Source organism: Macadamia integrifolia, chromosome 8, assembly GCF_013358625.1.
Source record: "Macadamia integrifolia cultivar HAES 741 chromosome 8, SCU_Mint_v3, whole genome shotgun sequence".
Classification (NCBI taxonomy): Eukaryota; Viridiplantae; Streptophyta; class Magnoliopsida; order Proteales; family Proteaceae; genus Macadamia; species Macadamia integrifolia.
The window spans coordinates 481,378-503,763 of record NC_056564.1 but is presented as its reverse complement, the minus strand read 5'-3'; the positions used below and the strand labels follow the sequence as shown (position 1 = coordinate 503,763).

At 39.6% G+C, this 22,386-nt stretch overlaps 2 protein-coding genes and 1 long non-coding RNA gene across 3 annotated transcripts; all 3 read left to right on the top strand.

The window, feature by feature from the left end:
* Positions 1 to 1,167: 1,167 nt before the first annotated feature.
* LOC122086924 lies at positions 1,168 to 3,330 on the top strand. The gene is made up of 2 exons (XR_006142558.1): positions 1,168 to 1,375; positions 2,784 to 3,330. It is a non-coding gene; the product is annotated as an uncharacterized LOC122086924 (long non-coding RNA).
* A 6,144-nt stretch (positions 3,331 to 9,474) lies between these two features.
* LOC122086922 (exocyst complex component EXO70B1-like) lies at positions 9,475 to 12,046 on the top strand. Its single transcript, XM_042655831.1, has one exon. It carries the CDS (start codon positions 9,993 to 9,995, stop codon positions 11,871 to 11,873), a length of 1,881 nt encoding a protein of 626 aa, XP_042511765.1. The 5' UTR covers positions 9,475 to 9,992; the 3' UTR covers positions 11,874 to 12,046.
* Positions 12,047 to 20,310: 8,264 nt separating this feature from the next.
* LOC122086923 (serine/threonine-protein kinase SRPK-like) lies at positions 20,311 to 22,252 on the top strand. The gene is made up of 2 exons (XM_042655832.1): positions 20,311 to 20,798; positions 21,068 to 22,252. Exons 1-2 carry the CDS (start codon positions 20,598 to 20,600, stop codon positions 22,235 to 22,237), a joined length of 1,371 nt encoding a protein of 456 aa, XP_042511766.1. The 5' UTR covers positions 20,311 to 20,597; the 3' UTR covers positions 22,238 to 22,252.
* Positions 22,253 to 22,386: the final 134 nt, after the last annotated feature.

Genomic DNA, 22,386 nt, shown 5'->3' with positions numbered 1-22,386 from the left:
AAAAAAAAAAAAAAAAATTTAAAGTAAATCAATCTCACATAAATGTCTTTGGTTACATGGATTCTTATCTTTTTTTTGTACATCTCTATTCAAGGACATGCCAGAGAAAAGAGGATTAAATTTAGCGTATCTTTCTTTATTACTTCACATATGATCATTTAAGTCTGATCTTAGTTTTTTTAATTTCTTCAATTTGAATCAGATTACTCTTATTTACTGATGCATTTTTAAGCCTCCGTGAATATGAGCATCCCATCACAAATGGTTTCTTGGGATTTATAATGAATTAGACAACTTGCTTATCAATTCTAACATAATCATTCATTAATTTATCCTTATTAATTTTGTTGCACATTGTCCCTTATTAGATGAAGTAGATAACATCCTCCCTATTATGTGATATTTTCATCCAATCATCCAGAAGTCGCAGACAGACAAGTAATTTCCCTTCATCATGGCTCAAGGAAGACTATGAATTATTTTTTATTATTTATACTAACCATGAGGTTCAGTACCCAAAATGATGGGGGAAAAAATGAAACTACATATTTGACCATTATATTGAAAAACGTGGACACGTCTAATTTTTGTTATTATTAATGATAGTAGGTTTTTTTTTTTAATTAAGTGAAAGGACTAGGGCTATAAAATGGCTCAACCTTATATTTGGGACTTTGGGTGTAATAAAAGAAAATGGGTCAATATTATGTTTGAATTTTTTTGAATTTGAAATGACGTTCTATTCCCGAGTACACATGGACTTCGTCCCAAATGCAACGGGGAACTAGCTACCATTCGCTTTGTCGTTGTTGGGTTTTGGTGGTGGATGGATGGGGTTGGTGAACCTAAGCCAACCGGTCCAACCAGTCCAATCAGAGGTTTGATTTGGGTTGAGTAAAGACCTATAGGTGGACTCACCAAATTAAAGTTCCACCCCTCTCTCCGGGGAAAATAATCCTCTGTTTTTCTCATTCCTGTTTTTCCTTGTTTTGCTACTTGTAGAACACGATACGTGGACAACTTTAAAACCAACGCACTAGATGTAATAATCTTCATTCAACCTTGACCGTTGATCTTAAAGTTGTCCACGTATCGTGTTCTGCAAGTAGCAAAACAAGAAAAAACAAGGATGAGAAAAACAGAGGATTTTGATCCTCTCTTCGGCCTGACAGTTTCGGTTGCGTGTGTGACCTTTGTGTTGAAAATCAGAGGAGACTCAGGAGAGAAAGAGAGAGCATAGGCTGCATAGAAGATATTTGTTGTGGTTGTTTCAGATTGCCAAGCGGTCAAAGGAAGGTACGCTCTACCCACTTCCAAAACAAGAAAAGAAAGAAAGATACGCTAGCTTTCTCTCGATACTTCCTCTTCACATGAAGTAAGTTAATTACTTTGCTGTCCCTCCAATCCTATGTTCCCAATCATTCCATCGCCTTTCGTAGGTGTGCAATCAATCCATATTGTCATGTGTTAAAATTATGTGTTCCACAGTTTAGTATTTGTTACAAGATTGAAAAAAAAAAAAAAAGAAGACAAAACTACCTTATTACCTATATTTGGGTTTCACATTATCAAATTATCCAATTTGTATTTGTGTTTACAAAGATTACCCAAAATAGTAATTTCACTCAACTAACAATTTTATTTTTCCAACTACACCCCCTCCTTCTCTGCAACCACCCTTCCAAACCCTCATGCAACTCCACATTCCTCCCTTACCCACCCTTCCTTGATTACTATCTAGAAACAGCTGCATAGAGAAACTGTTAAAAACCAGAGAAGATTGTTAACGTTAGCAAGATAAGCACATTAGAAACCCGACCAGAACCAAAGGAAACCAAATTGAACAAAGGAAGGTGAAGCATCATCAATTACAACATCTTCCTTCCCCAAAATCAAATTCATTCATTGTCTTCTTCTGGTTGATGTTGATGATTCTTTAGGGATAGGGTTTCACAGTTATTGTTTATTTTTTCTTCTAGGAATCCAGGGTTTTTTTATGAGCTTTGCGATCTATTCTCAATATCCGTCGCTTTCCTCCTCTTTCGATCCCCTTTTCCACCCTTTCTTTGGCCGCGGCACCACCCGCACCCACCTAGCCCTCGCCAACGATGTTAATGGCTTTGTGATTTCAAAGTCGACTTGAATGTTGCAGGCCAAGGACGGGTGGATTGCAAAAAGAAGTGAGAGGAACAGGTGGGGTGGTAGGAAGAAGAAGGGGGTAGCAGTGGATAGGGTGGATTGGCGTGCAGCGGGGGGTGGGGGCATGTGGGCGCACATACTAGTTGGGGTGGCAAGAAGAAGAAGAAGAAGAAGAAGAAGAAGAAGAAGAAAGAGGTCCATGTGGTAGTAAAATTGTCAAACAAAAGGTCCTTAGTTGAGAGAGGCATAATGTTTTGGGTAGTTTTGTAAACTTAAACTTGATTTTATGTATTTTTATTAACCTTAATATAGGTTGGGTAAATTTATAGAAGGAAATCTAACATTGGGTAAATTTATTAAAGGAAATTTAAAATTAGGTAATCATGTAATTTTTCAAAGGATTAATTACAATGATCTCCCTTGTAGTTTACCCTATTGTTATAATCATTTCCCGTAAAACTAACAATCACTCTATACCTCCTACAGTTGACGTTGTACCAACTCCGTTAGTTACGAAGTGTTAACTAATGACATCTCGTGGTAGATTTTCTTTTAAAGACAAAAATATCCTTTTAGCTACTTGAACTACCTATTCTACCCTTTCGACTTGAACCCAAAATTCTATTTTTTCTTCCCATCCACAGACAATGAAGCCTTCGGTGACCATCGATGTCCCCATGTTAACAGGGATCGCAAGTTCGCAACTCAACCTCCGATGTCCTCTTTTGCTCTGAAAGGCTCTCCTTTGGTCATCCCTTCGAACCCACCTGAATTAATCTCGTTGGCCCCATGTAGTGCAGTGGACATGAGAGCGGCCACATCGTCGGAAAGAAGGAAAGTGCAGGGGCTTTGCTGTGTGGTGAAGCCTAATGTTCTAGCAGCTACTTTAGAGGAGGCTAAGGATTATTCTTGTAAGGCGGTGCGGATTGTGAGGAGATAAAACCTCATGGAAGTTGTTATAACCTTGACACGGTATTTGCCCATGCTTCTTATGCTTTCAATAGCTACCTACAAAAGAACAAGAGAAACAGAAGGACTAATTGGGATATTCTTAAACTAAAAATAAATAAATAAATAATTGGTTTCTTCATGTCTGTTTGCTTATTTCAGGTTTTATGCATTGTTGGTTCATCCTTGGTTGAGGTTGGAGACATGTTCAAATAAATTTTTGCTGATTTTCCGTTTCTTCTTTATTGCCTATAATGTAATTTCTTTTTAGGATTTATAGGCCTGAAACCTTTGAAAGATTGCTTCCCTCACTTGCTTCTTCCCCGAGAGAGGTGTGGCGGCTCCATGGTGGCCCTTAGATTGTTATCCATAATGATGAAGCCCTAGGATCAACGATTAAGATCACACAATATCTCTTTCTCCGATTCAACAGTTATATTTCATAATAGATGAATCTTTTTATAGGGATAAAATTATCATTTCTATTTTATGAATTATCACTAATTGCAGAAGGTACAGAGTAATCATTAGTCCTGCAAGAAATGGTTATACCAATAGGATAAATTGCACATGAGGCCAGTATAATTAACACTGATAGAACTGTGTGGAATCCCATCCCACATACCACGAGCCATTTTTACCATAAAAATAAACATACCATGACACCACTGGTCAGAATTTGTCCTGTGGAGAGCATAGTTAGTAAGTTCGGGGACGGCAATAATATGGGAATAGATACGTACGACAATTAAATGGATCGTATGATAATAATACGTTTCAAAAAATCTGGTGCAATAAAACGCGTACGGCAATGATATGGTACACGTTTAATACAGTTGCTCTGTAAAAATCCGAGAGCAAAAATCTGGGAGCAAAAATCCGGGACTAAAATTGATTGTTTGCAATCGTTCATCCCAGAGATGCACTTGGATTTTCTTGAAATTTCCATGGGGGTACAATCTAAGACTGGTCACGAATCAATTTTAAGGATGAAGAGCCTCCTCCCGTCAACTCCTTTGATTTATTAGATGCAGTATTGCAAGAACAAAGGGAGGAGAACACCTGTGTCATTTCCCTCTTTTTAATTCTTCACATTATCCAATTGCAACTATGTTTGTAAATAATTGTTGGTCCAATTCAAATGGCAATTGTATGCTAAATTTCCTAAAAAGGTTTTCATTTCAACCCTTTTTGGAGAATCCCGCCCTTAGCCATCTTTGTCCATGTGAGTCATCTCTTTTGAATCTTTCTTGCTTCTCGTTAAAAATTATTTGCAGATGCAATCGCCTTCGATTGGATTTTCAACTACCAATGGGAAGAAAAACGAGAAGATGAAGGGTTGATTGGGTTTTTAACAATCGATGGAAAGAGAAATGGAGAAGAGAATGAGAGCAGGGGGTATTGATGTCTTACCTATCGTCCTCACTCGCTGGCGGCAGAGAACGGAGATGGAGAAGAAGGGGTCACTGGGGCAAGGGTTCCTCCTTTTTTTGGGTTAATTAGATAAGGGAAGAAGAAGGGATATAGTTTCGATCGATTAGGGTTTCTGATAGAAGGCAAGGGTCGAGAATCGGGATTTGGCCCATTTGAGTTAATCTCATTTTTTTTTGTTGAACCCAAAAGTTTTATTGAATATGGTTATTTTTAAAATCCAAGTATTAAAAGGTTTTTTCAGATTAATACGTCAAATTACGAACTTTTGAATTAAACGTTGAATACGCATACTATATGCGTTTTTTACCAACTATGGTGGAGAGAGAGAGAGAGAGAATTCAGTAGACTCAACTCAAAACAGAGAGAAGAAAAGGTTCCGTTACGGAGACGTACGTGTCACTTGTAATGACGCCCATGTAGTACACGCGTCGACCACGTGGCACTATGTTCTTACCCACACCCTCTTTTTAAATTACTACTAGACCTCGAGTCCCTCTCACCTTTCCTGGAGTTGTAGGTCTTTTTCCACACGGACACTATCGATCAGGAGAATATCTTCAGTTCTTCATTCCCAGTTGGAGATCAATTAGTATCGAGAGAGAGAGAGAGAGAGAGAGAGAGAGAGAGAGAATGGCGCAGGTGAATGGGAGAAGATCGAGTTGTTCAAGTTGTGAGCGGGCATACCATCCCAGGCGTGGGGTTGGGGACATGGAGGTCTGGATCCCAGGCCTTCAACTCCGTCTTCACCGCCATCGTCGAGGTAACCCCTTCTCTCACTACATCCATCATGCAAACCATTGCAATAATGACGGATCTGGAATTCTGGATGGGATTGAAACTGCGAAGTGCTCTTTATTCCAACGGACACATATTTAACATTTAAATAATTGATTACTGAATTACTCATCTTATTATCGTGAATTAATATGAATTTTTCAGGATGGTTACAGACACGTGGATACGGCTTGGGAGTATGGAGTTCAAGAAGAGGTAAATAACATAGTAACTTCTACCAAAATTCTACCCAAAAATAATAATAATAATAATAATAATTAATATTAGTAACAGATCACTAGTAACTCCACTTTCCTTCATTAACTTTGCTTATTTAAAATTAAATATGAAGGTGGGACGCGCTATTAAGACGGCCGTGCATGCTGGCGTCGAAAGAAAGCACCTCTTCATCACCCCTAAGCTCTGGTACGTACGTACGTATCTTATTTATATATATAATAAGGCTTTGCTATCATATATAATATAAGGCTCAGGCAAATCTGTCCCCTAGCAAATTTATATAATGTCCACTTACATGCATTTGAAGCTGGGTGCTTGTATTTATGTGACATCCCTCAGCTCAATAAAGAACTATATTATTCTGTTGGGTTGGATTGGGTTGGTTGATGGGTATGTGTGTGGCCACTGGCAGACTGAGGTAGAGACTAGAGAGGTCTTTCAAAGTTTCAATTCAATTATGAGGAATGCTTAAGCAAATAGCGTTGTGCTGTGGGTCTTTCTTGCGTACCCTTTGTGATCACTTGGAATCAAAACATCTCGCCTTGGTCTAATGGTGTCAATTCAAAATCGAATAAAAAGACAATGGAACAGAGGAATTATGGAAAATGGTTGAAAATAGATTTTTACTTGAATTTAAGTTCTAGGGTTATGGATGAGATCTGAGAAATGTGAAACAAAAATTATATTAAACATAGGAAAGAAGAAAGATGAAGAAGAATTAGCTCACAAATTCTAAAACATAACAAAAAAAAACCCTAGATTCATGAGTCTGCTAACATCAAGCAGAATACAGAGACAAGAAGAGGAGGAAGAAGAGTTGAGAGAGTGCATACATTTGACTAAGCAAATTGCAACCTTCGTTGAGGGAGAAGCAGGGACGAGGCGAAGCAGATGCGGTTGAGGGGCTCGGATGATCTTCGAATATCACAAATCGCTGAGAAAAAAAAACCCTAGATTCATTAATCGGCTAACATCAAGCAGAATACAGAGATCATAAGAAGAGGAAGAAGAGTTGAGAAGGGTGAGAGAGTGCATACCTTCGAGATAAGCAAACCGCAACCTACGGTGAGGGAGAAGCAGAGTCGAGGCGGAGCGATGTAGTTCAGTGGCTGGAATGGTCATCGGAGGTCACAAATCTGAAAGGAAAAAAAAATTAAATAAACCCTATAATTATGCATCGGCTAACACCTACGAAAATAAAGAGATAATAAGAGTAGGAAGAAGAGTTGAGAGAGGGTACGGGAGTGCATACCTTCGAGACTAAGCAAATTGCGACATTCGTTGATGGGACTTAGCATGGAAGAGTCGAAGTAGATGCAGAGGAGGGGCTTTAATGGTCGTCGAAGGTCACAAATCTCCCAATAGTCATGTATCGGCTAAAATCTAGCATAATGCAAGGATAAGAAGAAGAGGAAGAAGATTTGAGAGAGGGTGAGAGAGTGCGTACATTTGAGATGAGGAGTTGCGACCTTCATTGAGGGAGAAGCACAGACGTGACGAAGCCTGCGGATGAGTTTGTCGAATGGTCGTCAGAGGTTATATGTTTTTCATTCTATGTGGTGATTTTGTCATTTTATATGAAAGTAAGAATTGGGTGATTCTTTCCTGAGATCACCTCAATAGGTGATCCCACAAAAGAATCACTTTATGTGTAAAATACACTGTCAGAAGAATCACTAGATTTTTTTTAAGAATTACATTCATTAGCAACCAAACACCCATAAAAGTGAAGAATCATGATTCTTTCGAATTACATTCCAAATGCTCAAGGAATCAAACATGCCCTTAGGGATCCTTTTCAAATCGATCGGTTGAAATTTGAAATGGATTGCCATTTTGGAATCAACTTTACATGGATCCGGTTTTTCTCCTGAGCGTCCATCACTAAGGTTTTGTCCATAGCTACTTGGGCAAGCATTATGTGTCCAGGCGAAGATTTAATGGTTTTTAATATTTCATTTTTTGCGTCTTTGTCAGTGCTTCACTCATCATGCCTCTTTTCAAGACGTTGGATCTTCATTTGAACACATGGTGCTTGTCCAGATAGTTATGGACTAACCTGGGCGATGGGTTCTCAGGAGAAGGACCGAATTCACTTAACATCAACTGCCATTCTTGCTTTGTTTCTTTGCTATGTTTGGAAGGTAAGAAAAAAAAAATGTATGTATTCAGTGGGACCTAATGTGGTGGTAACCATGGATAAAGACATTTGGGTGGTTGTATTGTACTTCGCAAGCGGGTCATGACTAGTTCTAACTCCTCTATGGCATGGTAGGGGTAGTAGTGCATATCCAATGGTTTGGAGCATTCAGGCGTAGATCTAATGTGGTGTTAATCACCAGATAATTTGTTTGCGTTTGAGTGGTTGTGTTGTATTTTGTAAGCAGGTCATGACTATTGTTAGCAAAAACGTGTTTAAAACTAAACTCTTATTTAAACGTGTTTTTGTTTTTTTATCATTTAAAACACGTTTTATCGAATGCTTCCCAAAAATATGGGAAAAAACAGAAAACTTCAAGCACTTCCATTCTAAACACATTTAAAACACATTTTTATTTTTGTGGTGCTTTTTAAGATTTGATTTTTTGAACATAATATCTACTTAATTGACCATATTTTTCTCTCCCAAACTCCAATCAACCTGATACTTTCACCAACTTGAAGTTAATCCGATGGACTATATATCTCATCATATCACCTTCAACTCAAATTCAATGCACGGATCCCGAAATTGAGTTGTAAACTAATGTATTTGTAGAAAAGTATTTCTAAAGTGACGACTTTCAACTCCAACAGAACATATATCACTTGAAGAGTGTATTGACCATGTTTACAATAATGAACAATATCATGGCCTAATTACATTGCTCAATAAGACTTTGGACATGTGGGGTGTATGAATTTAGAATTTGTGTTGGATGATATTCAATGATATGTCTTAGAACTTAGAATGAGACATGGGATGTATATGCATTAATGTTGGATATTGTAGTTGTTTTAAATATTAAATGTAGATATTCATGTAATAATTCTTCGATTTATATGATTATATTACCGTTTTTTAATCTTGTTTGTTTGAAATCTATACGTTTAAAATTTGTATTGTCCGTTTTTCTTTTTTACGATTATTTGTTTTTTTAATCATTTATTTGATCATATCATATGAAAATTTTCCCTTTTTGTTTCCTTTCTTTTGTCATTCTCCGTTTTTGCTAACTATGGTCATTAGTCATGACTGGCTCTGTTCGTTTTGTTCTTTTGTCATTCCCTTTTTTGTTAACTGTGGTCATGACTAGCTCTGGCTCTTCAATGGCTAATAGGTAGGTACGGATCCCGATACACAATAGAATGCTTAGAACCTTAGAGGTGGTCTAGAATTTAGATCGTAGAATATGCATGGACTGTCACCTCTGCTGTGAGGAGCCCCATCCATGCATCCATACGGCAATTCTCCCCTTTTGGTGTTGGTCTTGATTCTTCGGCTTCATCGTCCTCTTCTTCCATGAGGTGAGGAATCTATCTCCCTTTGATCAGATTCCACCATTTATCCGTTAAGGACTTCCATTTAAAGGATGTAACTCTGTTACCAAAAACAAAAAAGAAAAGTTTGTAACTCTATTTAGAATAGTACGATTCTTTTATATTTGTACACTCATGAAGCTTGTCTGAAAATAGAAATTAAAAGGAAAGAAGTAAAAAAATAAAAAAGGTGTATTTCATTTTTTTGACAACAAAAATGGGAGACGGAAGTTGGAATTTCCTCCTCTGACCTCTCTCGGTCTTTTATTAACAAAAAAAGAAAAAATATCTGTGTCTCGGTGAAGAGTGTCACCACATTTTTTGTGAGTTTTTGTGAGGGAAGTAATTAATACTGATATGACTTATAAACGGAGAAAAGTGAAGGGTAAAGAGATGATACACCCAAAATCATATGATCCCACAACTGCAAACCCAACGCCACCATTTTTTCTCTATCATCCATCTCGTCTCATTTTTTTTTTTTTTTTTTTTGATAAATCCATCTCGTCTCCTCACTGTCTATTTTTTGGTAAGCAGTGCTAGCGCTTGCGTCTTACAATTTCCATCCATTGTTAAAAGCAGTCGTCTCTTTTTTATTTTTTTGAATTGATTCAGTCGTACCATCCCTCCTTTTCCAAAGGGCGAACCACCGAGTACTAGCTACTACTCGGGATTATAAGTCATACATCAACACAGAAACCGCGTTCCCCTTCTTCCTCAACCTTTCCCTCGAACGGAAGAACTTTTTTAGTTTTACTCACTCTATGTTGTCTCCCTCTCCATCGCTATCGGCAAATCTCCTCCCCAGATTCTCTTTTTCTTCTTCTTCTCTTCACTTCCCTTTTCGATCCCGAATCTGTTGTAGAAGATTGTTTTCCACTTGATCTCAGGGATGTCACTGGCTTAATCGGGTATCGTATCGGTTCCTTCCAACCTCAATGGCTGAAAACGGAGAAGACAAACTCATAGCCTTTGCTAGCCACATCGCCAAGTCTCTAGGGCAGACCGACACCATGGCCGATGACTTCCTCCAGATGTTCTCCAACTTCGACGGCCGCTTCTCCCGGGACAAATTCTCCGATGATCCCCGAAGCTACGCTGCCTTGGACCAGACTCTCAAATCGCTTCACCTGCGGATCTCCCGGTATGTGTCCTCTGACCACCACCACCAACGGCCCATCTGGTCCGATTCTGCTGATGCTGCCGCCTTCCTCGACGCCGTAGATGAAGTACTCTCCACCATTAGGGATTGGGATTCCTTGGCCTTCGAGAAACCCGTCGCCTCCTGCTTAGATCGTCTCGACGAACTCCTCCAGCAGTCCATGTTTCGCCTTGAAGATGAGTTCCGATTGCTAATCAAATGGAGCGCAGAGGCGTTTGACCTCAGTCGACCATGCGAAAATTTTGATATCACTGGGACTCGGAATTTCTCGTTCGACTCCGACTCCGACGACAACGACGATGAAGATGGGTACAGTGACCCCAACGGAGAGGGAGAGGAGAGTATTCCCATCGCCCACCCGGTCTCAGATTACGATGTCTTGATTGATGCGCTTCCCTCGGGGACCATCAACGATCTCCACGAAATTTCTAAGCGAATGGTTGCCGCTGGGTTTGGCAAGGAGTGCTCCCATGTCTACAGTAGCTGCCGAAGAGACTTCTTGGATGAGAGCGTCTCCAGGTTAGGGCTTCAGAAGCTGAGCATCGAAGAGGTTCAGAAAATGGAGTGGTCGGAACTCGAAGACGAGATCGAGCGTTGGATCAAGGCTTCCAATGTGGTACTTCGGATTCTTTTCCCCAGCGAACGGAGACTTTGTGATCGGGTATTCTTTGGCCTCTCCTCGGCTGCCGATCTCTCTTTCATGGAGGTCTGCAGGGGATGCACGATCCAGCTCTTGAATTTCGCTGACGCGGTTGCCATTGGGAGCAGATCCCCCGAACGCCTCTTCAAAATCGTCGACGTCTTTGATACCCTAAGGGACCTGATGCCCGAATTTGATGCTCTGTTTTCTGATCAGTACTGCTTGTTTCTCCGAACTGAAGCGGCCACCATCTGGAAAAGGCTCGGTGAAGCAATCAGAGGGATCTTCATGGAATTAGAGAATCTGATCAAACGAGATCCTGCGAAGGCCGCAGTGCCCGGTGGTGGCCTTCATCCGATCAATAGGTACGTGATGAACTACCTCCGCGCTGCCTGTGGATCACGCCAGACCCTTGAACAGGCTTTCGAAGAAAACTTTCCCTATGCGGGAGATTACAGGAACTATGATAACATCGATCGCTCAACGTCTTCGCCATTATCAGTTCAAATGGCTTGGATCATGGGGCTCCTAGAGAGTAATTTAGAGGCGAAATCCAAGATATACCTAGACCCGGCTCTAAGCTCTGTTTTCTTGATGAACAACGGTAGGTACATCGTTCAGAAGGTGAAAGATAGCGAATTGGGTTCTCTGCTTGGTGAAGATTGGATTCGTAAACATACTGCGAGGGTCCGTCAATGCCAAGTGAACTACCAGAGGAACTCATGGAGCAAGATTTTGGCGATGTTGAAGATGGAGGGTGGCTCACTTTCGAAGCTCAAGGTCTTCAATTCGCAGTTTGAGGAGATATGCAAAGTGCAGTCAACATGGGTTGTGGCTGATGAGCAGCTTCGGAGAGAGCTTAGGAATTTTGTTGCCGAGAATCTACTGCCAGCGTATCAGAACTTCTTAGGAAGTTTGCAGAATGCTCCTGGAGTAAAGAGGCATACAGAAATTGAGGCTCGGATTAATGAGTTGTTCCAAGGAAGTAGTGGTGGGTCTGCAGGTAGCCGGAAATGAGGGAAGGAGACGGGAGACAACTGTTGTATGTTAATTTGTTAGGTCTTTTTTTTTTTTTTGTGGGGGTTGGGGGGGTGGGGGGGGGAGTGTGAAAAACAGGGCTTTTACAATGCTGAGTGATTGCTGCTTTTGTATTTGTTTTTGTGTTGCCAAATAGTTTGTTCATAACACCAGAATCAAGGTATATGTAAATGACAATCTTCTTAGAGGAGCTGCTGATTAAAACTAGAGTGTAATGGGCTTATTAGTGAAAACTGATGATGATATTTTGACGAAACCTCACCTGGTGTGGCAATATGAACTGCTATGTCAGAATTGTAATCTCCTGCTAGATATCTGTGATTATTTGTCATTAGATGGAAAGTCTGAAGCAAATGACAATGAGGCTATTGAACTGTTTCTCAAGGAAGTTCTTGGAACAATGGCATGGATTCTCGACTCTGAAAGGATGTTAATTCATTTATAGATGTTATTGAGCTTGGTATTTGATAGGTACTTCTTAATGGAGGAAATGGGATCGTCAATCTAGACAGAGATGATCAATAGTTGAGTTTGGGTCATGACTCATGACTGCTATGATATATCCTAGTGAGGTTGTCCATGGGTGACAGATAAACTGGTCAAGTTACTTTGTGGTTCTGATTACTTATTATTCTCTCATTTATGGGCAATAAGCTGTCGACTTCTTCGGTACTTTCTCAACCCAAACTTGTAAATTGATGGGATTACCCTACTTCTTCCTTGTTTGTTTCTACACTCTACACAGAAAAGTATATACATTGGACCATTGGGCTGCTTAACTGATGGTTCTAATTGAGTAAGATAATGAATATGATTTCAAAATTTGGAATCAGATCGGTGGAATCAACCATGACCTATTCTGATTCTGGAAGTTTGTGAAGAGGGCCGATGGGCTGATTTAGGGTTTTTGGGATTAACTGACTTTGAATCGGTAAACCATTTTTTGGGGTGGTTTAAAGATAAGGCTTATTCATTGATGAGAACATATTTAATTGACTAGAGATCTACCAACCACATACCACCACGTAGTGAAATTTAATCATACAGTCAAACACGTCAATGACGGGAGGATGTTGACTTTATTGATTTTTCAACTATCTTACGAAGTTTCTTCAACATTGAAATGTGATGATGTTGACTTGTTCAAGATCCCAACCATGCCGTGACAGATATTTAGGGAGATCTATGAAACCAATCCTTTAAAAGATAAAAGACCGAGTCACCCAAAACAGCCCATAACGCATAGAGTAGTTTAATCTCAACGATTAAATAAAGTGTCAATTTAACAATTAGATTAAAAGAGTCCATTCACTGCTTGAGTCTACTCTCCAGTCTCCACCCCCACCCCGACCCCCTTTATATCTCAAAATCCTCACAGGGATCTACTCAAAAAATTAGTAGAAATGAGCTTAATTTAGTTTAACAGCTTAAATAATTGTATGAAGCCGTGGGTTGGCCGTTGGGTTAAACTAATCTAATTACAACAGTGAAATGAAATAAGTCGGTTGCATCAATCGATCACTGCAAATTGTATATCCTATTGGATGAAAAAAATTAAAGAAATGATGTGAAAGAGCAAAACTGAATATGAAACTAAATGCTACACAATGAAGGAGGGTCCGCGTAAAAAAAACACAAAGAAGGGAGAAGAGGCCCTGCAATATGCATGGATGGTTTCCTAATTTAGAACCCTACAACATTAACATATCTTTCCTCCACTATACATTTACGAATGGACTCTTAACCTGGGTTTTAAGCAAGGCATACCTTAGTCATTTTTACCAAAAAAAGACATACCTTGATCACAAAAAGATGAATTTAATCCATGAAAAACATTTACGTACCTTGAACTCGAAACCATGATCAAGGTCTTTCATACAGCTTTCAATAAGCGCAATGATCAGTCTGCACTCTGTTCAAATTACCCTGTTATACAAAATGGTTTTTCATAGATAGCTATTTACTATTCCTAAGATGAGGGTGGGTAATTTCTTCCCCCCCCCCAAAAAAAATGACTGAATAGTGAAGAATTTAAGCTCCTGATCGAACCTGTGTGCAGAGGGTGAGGATTGAGCTAAAACCCGAGAGTTTGGGCAAAGGGGCGTGTGACTAAAGCATGAAGTGGACTGAGAGCCTGTTCTTGAGCACAACATCATGGACACGACGGATCCAACTCAAGTTGTCTGTGCGCAAGTACCTTTCAACTTCAATTTTCTCCTTTCTTCTTCCATAGTAGATGTAAGATGATTCAACTAGTTTGTACAAAAAGATTGAATACACTAAAGCAGGTGGGATTCTCTGGAAGCATTGGGAAAGACCTCTGGGGAAAGAATCAAGGATTCAAGAATGTCCAACCCCCATACACCTTCTGTAGTCATTGAACTGAAGAGTGGAAAGGAACCCCCACTCACTGGCCTTCCTCATAGCTTTTCTGAAGTGGTCGGACTAGCGGTCCACCACTCCACCCGATGGATTTGTTCATACCTTTCCAATCACTGAAAGCTGATTGGAGGTGGTATGAGAAGTGGTTTTTGGCACATGAATCTACCTAATCCCATCTCACATCCTCGGCTTTCAATCAGTGTACTAAGAACGCTCACCGGCCGTGGTGCTTTCAAAGAAAAACAAGTCCACCAGCCGAAAGTTGGAATCCAAAAAATGTAACTCCTAGCATAAGTTTTCTTCACTGTAAAAATTAACGACATCCTTGAAAATAATTTTAAAATAAAATAAATGAAAATAAATGAAAATAATTGATTGTATATGAAAGATGAAGGAAAATCACTCTTTTAGGTAGTATTATAAATCCAAATCTTATTTTGGATATTTTTCTTAATTAAAACTCTGAGTATGTAGTTTTGTAAATCCAAACCTGACTTTGAGTAGGTAGTTTTAAACACCAAAATCTGATTTTGGATATTTTTGTTAATTAAGACTTTAAGTAGGTGATTTGTAAAAGAAAACTTGAAAGTGGATTTTTTTTTTTTTTTTTTTTTTTTTGTGTTAACGATGGGTATCTAGGCCTTCGGCCTAACTAGTCCCGCAGGCCTATACTGACCCCACAACCACATGGACTAGATCATACCAGGATTGAATGAAAACCATTCAACTTTCACAAAAAACAGTGAAGAGTATTAAATACCCCATGTGAGTAGTCCTAGGCGTGCCTAGTGAGAGTTAAAGTTAGGACGTCCGAGTTTACAGCTCGTACCAAGTTTGTTGCTCACCAACTATGTTACACCCTTGGATTAAAACCTGAAAATGAATAATCATGTAATTTTCCTAAAATAAAGTAACAAATCCAGTAAATAACCTTTCTATTGTTTTGATTGGACTCTTTAAAGAAGAATCTCATTCCCTTTTTTTTATTATTATAATTTTTTTATTCTTAACTTTTATCCTTTTATCATACAAGGTAAAAAAATATCTTTCCATAGTTTAATCAAAGGTTCAGATCCCATATGGTCGCAGAGTTCATCTATTCACCATAAATGAAGAGAAATTGAGTTCTTTTCATTTTCTCCCTACACGGGGCACAAACATAGTAGAATGACCGTTGCAATTAAAAACCTTCTACTCATCTTTTATCATACTCCCTTTCTAGCAAATCTGTCCAAGATAGATCAATTCGGATTGGTATCAGATTGGTATCGTTTCAGACCAATACCATCCCTAATACTGATTACTAAAACCCTGCTCCCATTGTAAAGCTACAATGTGACAATGGAACAAGCAATTTTACTGTTGAGTTGTCCATTTTCCTAACGTCGATAATCTCCCCCCCCCCCTCCTCCCTACATGGGAAAGCTAGAGAACAAAAAATTAGGAATTATCATAGAGCTCCAATTGGGTCAAAAACTTGAGACTAGAGCAAGGGGAGGGTGGGACTTACTTACCTATGACCAAAAACTTTAAGCAACTAAATGCCAATTTTAGAAATTGCTACAGGGTAAAGAATCAAAAATCACCACCATTCCTACATGGAAAAACTTCTCACATGAAATGACTTCATTACCTTTCTTTGAATAATACCATTCCATCACACCTTACGCATCATCTTTTGCCAGCTCAGTTCCATCAAGAGAGAGAGAGAGACGGTCATCAATCATCTGCCCCTTCCAAAATATAGGCACACTGAGCCTTCAATGTTGATCCCTTAGGATAGAGGGTCATAGAATAGGTGTAGAAGGATGCGGGGTAGGTGATACATAATTACGAAAAGAAGTTCTAAGAGAGGGAGATATTACGATGAACCTGTCCAGAAGTGCATGATGGTTGGGTCCCAATAAGAAACTTAGACATTAGACATGTATCCCAATCTTACTAAAAAATTAAAATGAGTGAGAAAGAGATAACGCATACATAAAGTTCATCAGATTTTTTCTTTTTTAAAGAAGTTCATCAGAGATTGGAGAGAAGGGAAAAAAAAAATAATTGTTATCCCAATAAATTACCCTATGTCTTATCAATTTATTCTCTATCCTTTTTCACATGAAATAACTCTCCATCATCCCCTGTATGAAATTATTTCGATGCTTCTATTTAATATACTTTATCTGTTGTTTCCTTAAGAACCCTTTTCGTATTATCATCATTGTCATTAACCATTAAAATAAGAAAGAGATTATGATTTTAAGCAGTCCATTGTTGGATCCGGTTCCTTATAGCCTTACAGGTAATGGTGTCAATAAGTTTGGTTCCATTATTTGTGGCTTGGTTCATGATCAATGTTTTATAACTTGGGATTGATCAAGATTAATATTGATACGATACTAATCTGACTACTTTTATTGGATCGTATCAATGGATTTACACTTGTTTTCTAATAATTTTGTTTTTTTTTTAATTATAATTTTGCCTTAATGTCTTGCTAGTGGATTGATATTGGCCAAGATAGATATCGATTCGATCCAGTCAATACAGATTCATCTTATCCGAGCTCATGATACAACATGTACAAATCAAAACCAAATAATTTCCATCACCTCAAAATCAATATCAATTGAGTTTTATTTATTTTAAGTATAAATAATCTACTAAAACAAATAAAGTTGGTAGAAAAATTACGATTTCATGAAGATAAAATCCCACAATGTCAAATCTAATATCTTTCATCCATTTTTATACTGTAATTTCACAAAATTCAACAGAAATATGTGATAATAGGGTTTTAGTATGATTGAAGTTGATTCGAGCTATATGGATGACACTTTATTTGATTTGATTCGATGAAAAAAAGATCGTTTTAATTTTAAATCAAACTAAATGAAAATTCATTTTTCAGAAAGAAAAAAAAAACCAGAATTTATTTGATTCAATTCAATTGGATTTTGATTTCAGTTTTCAATTCTCATTATAAATTCACACCCTCACATACAAAATGTCGGGGGGATTGAGTTGGGCAATTATCTATCCATGGATCCCTTTCTAATTTCTAATACGTAATATACGTATTCCATATTTCTATTTTCCATTGATCTACTGAGTGAACTAAAAGTTGTAGCTAATGGTTTCTGCTGCTCCTCAGTTCTGAACACAGAACACACTCACAAACCAAAAGCATTTCATTTCATTTCAAAGTGGTGTGGTCTGGGCGGCCTGCTGGTGGAATTGTCCCTTTCAGTCTTTTGATTATTTGAATTTTTTTGGGTAGATTTGTTTATTTTATTATTAAATTTTTTTTTTTAATAGATAATAACCCGAAGGCTCTCCTCACTCATCAATTTGACTATAGATATAGGGAAAATTACTTGATTACTCACTTTTGAGTTTCCTTTTACAAAAATACCCAACTTATGTTTCAGTTAACAAAATCACACAAAATTAGGTTTGGGTTTACCAAAATACCCAAAACAGTGCCCTACCTCACCATATATGGTTCTTTTGACATTTTTACCCCTCATCTACTTTTTCTTCCTCCTCCCCTCTCCCATTGACCACATGAGCATCTCTCCCCTGTTCTCCCCTGTTCCTCACCTCATCCTCCACACCCATCCATGGAGCACCTTTGTAGCCTTAGCCCCGAGTACCTGATATGCCATTGATCTTCCTTTAGGAAAAAGCAAAAAAAATCAAATGTATAACCCTATTTTCCGGTCACATTAACTTCAATGTATGCCAATGGTCGTGGTTGGTTGTTCAAGCGGACGCAATCACACTGTGCACAGGGAGAAAAAAGCTCAAGAACAACAACTCTTGCTGAAATTGAGATAGGAAGCGAGGAACGGAGATTCGCGAATGTAATTAATTTGATTCCTCAGAACCCGTCGAACCCAAATCTCCCTACACCGTCGAACTTCTCCCCTCCTATGGAAATCTCACGAATTTCATCACCTAAGCTTCCATTGACTCAAGGTGGTTATGTTGTTGCAGCAGGTGCCGTTCAATCCCTATTAACCCCATCACAATGAGCAGATTATGTGCCCCTAGATTACTAGCAGAAACACCAACAACAAACAAAACTGCAATTACAACAGTAGAATCTGGTTTCCCTTTCAAATTTTCAAATCCAGCAATATGTAGAGATTAACTTCGATGTCATGGATGAATCAGATCCAACAGCAACAACAGCAACTTGGTGTGGCTGCTAGTGGGATGGGACCACAAGTGGGTAGACGAATTTTGATGGTTCTCACCTTCAACAGCAGCAGCATCAGATGGGTTAATGGCAATTTGGGCAAGGCTCTCATGAAGCCGCACACCAAGCTTTTTAGGCGCTGGTGGTGGAATCGATAGAGATGGTGTTGTCGATGGTGGAGGAGGATTTTTTTTCCTTTAACAGCGGTATCACACCGTCGCCGTTGAGGTCAAATGCCTGTATGATGCTCTTGCAATCTTCATTGGACATTTTGTTTCCAAGGCGACTGAAGATCCTCTGCAAGCCCTCTATTGTAATGGACCCACAACCCTTCACTACGAACATATCAAACCCTCTTTTCAGATCATCATTCCCACCTTCACGTTCCATCAACTTCACAAAATCGCCAAAATCTAGCGTCAAATTGTCGCCGCCTGCTGCATCCAGTTCATTGATCACACCTTGAGCCTCCTTAGGTGACATGAACTCTCCTATGGAGGCAAAGTAGGATCTGAGTTTGAAGCCTTCGATCTTTTCGTTACCATTAGTGTCCAAACGACAAAACCCAGCCCCTCTTCCTCTGTTCGTCCTTCACACTCAACTCAGCAGCGCCGTACTATCGGCGACAGTGTGATGCCATACCGTTTGTACGGGAGAGGAACTTGCAGCTGGTGAATGGGAGAGGAAGAAGAAGTAGATGAGGGGTAAAAATGTCAAAAGAACCATATATGGTGAGGTAGGGCACTGTTTTGGGTATTTTGGTAAACCCAAACCTAATTTTGTGTGATTTTGTTAACTGAAACATAAGTTGGGTATTTTTGTAAAGGGAAACTCAAAAGTGAGTAATCAAGTAATTTTCCCATAGATATATATATATATATATATGTGGGAAAAGGACAGGTATGCTAGCGTAGTACCTAGGAATTAGAAATGCTAGCGGCATTTTGACCGTAGGATTTGATCAACATGAATTGAACCGTTGGATGGAGAGAAGATAAACAAATTTTCAATGCACGGTTGCAACTCCTTTACTCTCTCTCTCTCTCTCTCTCTCTCTCTCCTCGTCGGAAAAAATCATTCATTCACCGAATCCAGCCGAAGAAAGCAAAGTAGTTGGCACCACCGCTGTTGATGGACCGCTGCAGCTACTGTAGCCGCTGCCATAGCCGCAGCCGCAGCCGCTGCCGAAGTCGAAGAAAGCTCAGAGGGAGGGGGAGAGAGAGAGAGGAACAACAAAAACCAGAAAAAAGAAGAAGAAGAAGAAGATAACTGAGCTCAACTTGGGCCTGTTCGGTGCTGAAACTCACACCAAACGCTGCCGCTGCCGACTTGTTCGGTGCTCTTTCTCTCTCTCTTTCGCTTCTCTCACCAAAGGGCCAAAGGAACGGGGATCTGCCGCAGCCGCAGCCACTGCCGAGGTCAAAGAAAGCCCAGAGGGAGGGGGAGAGAGAGAGGAACCGCAGCCGCTGCCACTGCCGAGGTCGAAGAAAGCTCAGAGGGAGGGGGAGAGAGAGAGGAATAGTAAAAACCAGAAAAAGAAGAAGAAAAAGAAGAGAACTGAGCTCAACATGGTCGGGGGAGAGAGGGAGTAACAGAGAAAACCAAAAAAAAAAAAAAAAAGAGAGTGCAACTGCTACCGAAGTCGGAGCTAGTGAGAAAAAGGGAAGAAAGACCATGGAGCAACAGTATTGAGCAAGTTTTGTACGACAAAAATTACAAACGGATGAGATCTTTTATCTTTCATCTGACGGCCACTATTCGCTAGCATACCTATTCCTCTCCATATATATATATATATATCCCATATATTTTTTTTTCATTGTTTTCCCGACCCTTTTCCTTGAGACCTGAGTTGAGTTGAGTGAGTTTTTCTACCAAAAAATAGGAAGAAAAAAAAAAAAGAAGGAAAAGTTGAGTGAGTTTTGGTTCCCTCCTCTCGTACTCCTCTACGGTACCTGAAGAACCCTAACCTTTTCTTTCCATTTCTTCCTCTTTTGAAGAGAAAACATCTGACTGGAGAGATAAGGTCTAATCTTATCGTTCCACACATCAAAATCATATTTGTTCTTCCTACTTTTCTTGGTACAAACTCATCCCCCACCCGCTTTTTGCTGTGTGTTTCTCCAATGGGGGACAACCAGAAGGAGGATCGCAGTGAGAGCAGTGAATTCACATCGGAGGACGAAGGGACGGAGGATTACAGGCGAGGAGGTTATCATGCGGTGCGAATTGGTGATACATTCAAGGGCGGCCGCTACGTCGTACAGAGCAAGCTCGGCTGGGGCCATTTCTCCACCGTCTGGCTCGCTTGGGATACTCACAACTCTGTATGCCTTCCGAAACCCCTCCACCAAATTCTTTTTCATCTCTCTCTCTCGTTGTTGTTGTTGTTGTGGTTGTTATTATTATTCATTCTGTAACCGGCACTGGTTCCGTTTCCCTTATGGGTTATTCTTATTTATCTTCTTTGATTAATAATGAAACACGTAGTGACATAGGGAAATCCTTTCCTTAATTATCCATCTGTCTTTATTGTTGCATTGAATTCTGTATTGAGATTTTCTTCGTTTTCCTACGATTTCTGTTTCAACGGTAGTGGCATGTTGCTCTCAAAGTACAAAAGAGCGCTCAGCACTATACTGAGGCAGCGATGGATGAGATAACAATCCTCAAACAGATCGCCGAGGGGGATCCTGATGACAACAAGTGCGTCGTCAAGCTTTTGGATCATTTCAAGCACTCTGGACCCAATGGGCAGCATGTTTGTATGGTTTTTGAGTATCTGGGTGATAATCTTTTGACCCTTATTAAGTACACTGACTACCGCGGGGTGCCTCTCCATGTGGTTAAGGAAATCTGTTTCCACATTTTGGTGGGTTTGGATTACTTGCATCGCCAACTTTCTATTATACACACCGACCTGAAGCCTGAAAACATCCTGCTTTTGTCCACGATAGACCCAGCAAAAGACCCCAGAAAATCAGGTGCTCCTCTCATCCTTCCCTCTACCAAGGATAAATCCGTCTTTGAGTCTGGGGCTGCCAAGGATATTAAGAACTCCAACGGCGATTTGACAAAGAGCCAGAAGAAGAAGATCCGCCGGAAGGCTAAACGGGCAGCTCAAGGTTGCATGGGGCAGGAAGCTGCTGAGGAATCCGAACTGGAGTCCAAAATTGCAGGTGCAGAAGCAACAACCCCTGATGCAAAAGTAAATGCCCATCTCTTGGAAGACCATCCAGCAACTTCTGTATTCAAAGATAAATCATTGAGTGCTGCTGATGCATTAAAGGATTTTAGTAAAGAAAGTCAGGTATGCAAGAGAGGGAGCCGCTCCACAAGGCAGAAACTGTTAGCATCTGTTGACCTTAAGTGCAAATTGGTTGATTTTGGAAATGCCTGTTGGACATATAAACAGTTTACCAGTGATATCCAGACAAGGCAGTATCGGTGCCCTGAGGTTCTCCTTGGTTCCAAGTACTCTACTCCGGCGGATCTCTGGTCATTTGCTTGCATATGCTTTGAGCTTGCAACTGGCGATGTTCTCTTTGATCCTCACAGTGGTGACAACTTTGATAGGGATGAGGTATGGATAAATTTTTGCGTCTTTGAAACTCTGGTCATTTTACCATGCCATTTTCTGACATATGCTGTTAGAGGGCTTTTTATTTTAGAGAAATTCCTTAAAATGCTTCCTGGAAAACTATTGAAGGAGATTTTCATATTATTTTCCTGGTTCATGGGCTATGATAAGTCACTATGTGTGTAGAATTTCAAGACACTGAGCCAACTGTAGGAAGCACTCAAGTTTCTCTTTATCTATTGGAAAAATTGTTTCTACTGGTACATTTTCAATTTAACTTGAGAGATTCTATAACTAATGAGGTCTGTCTCTTGGTGGCCTGTTGTTTAAGTTGT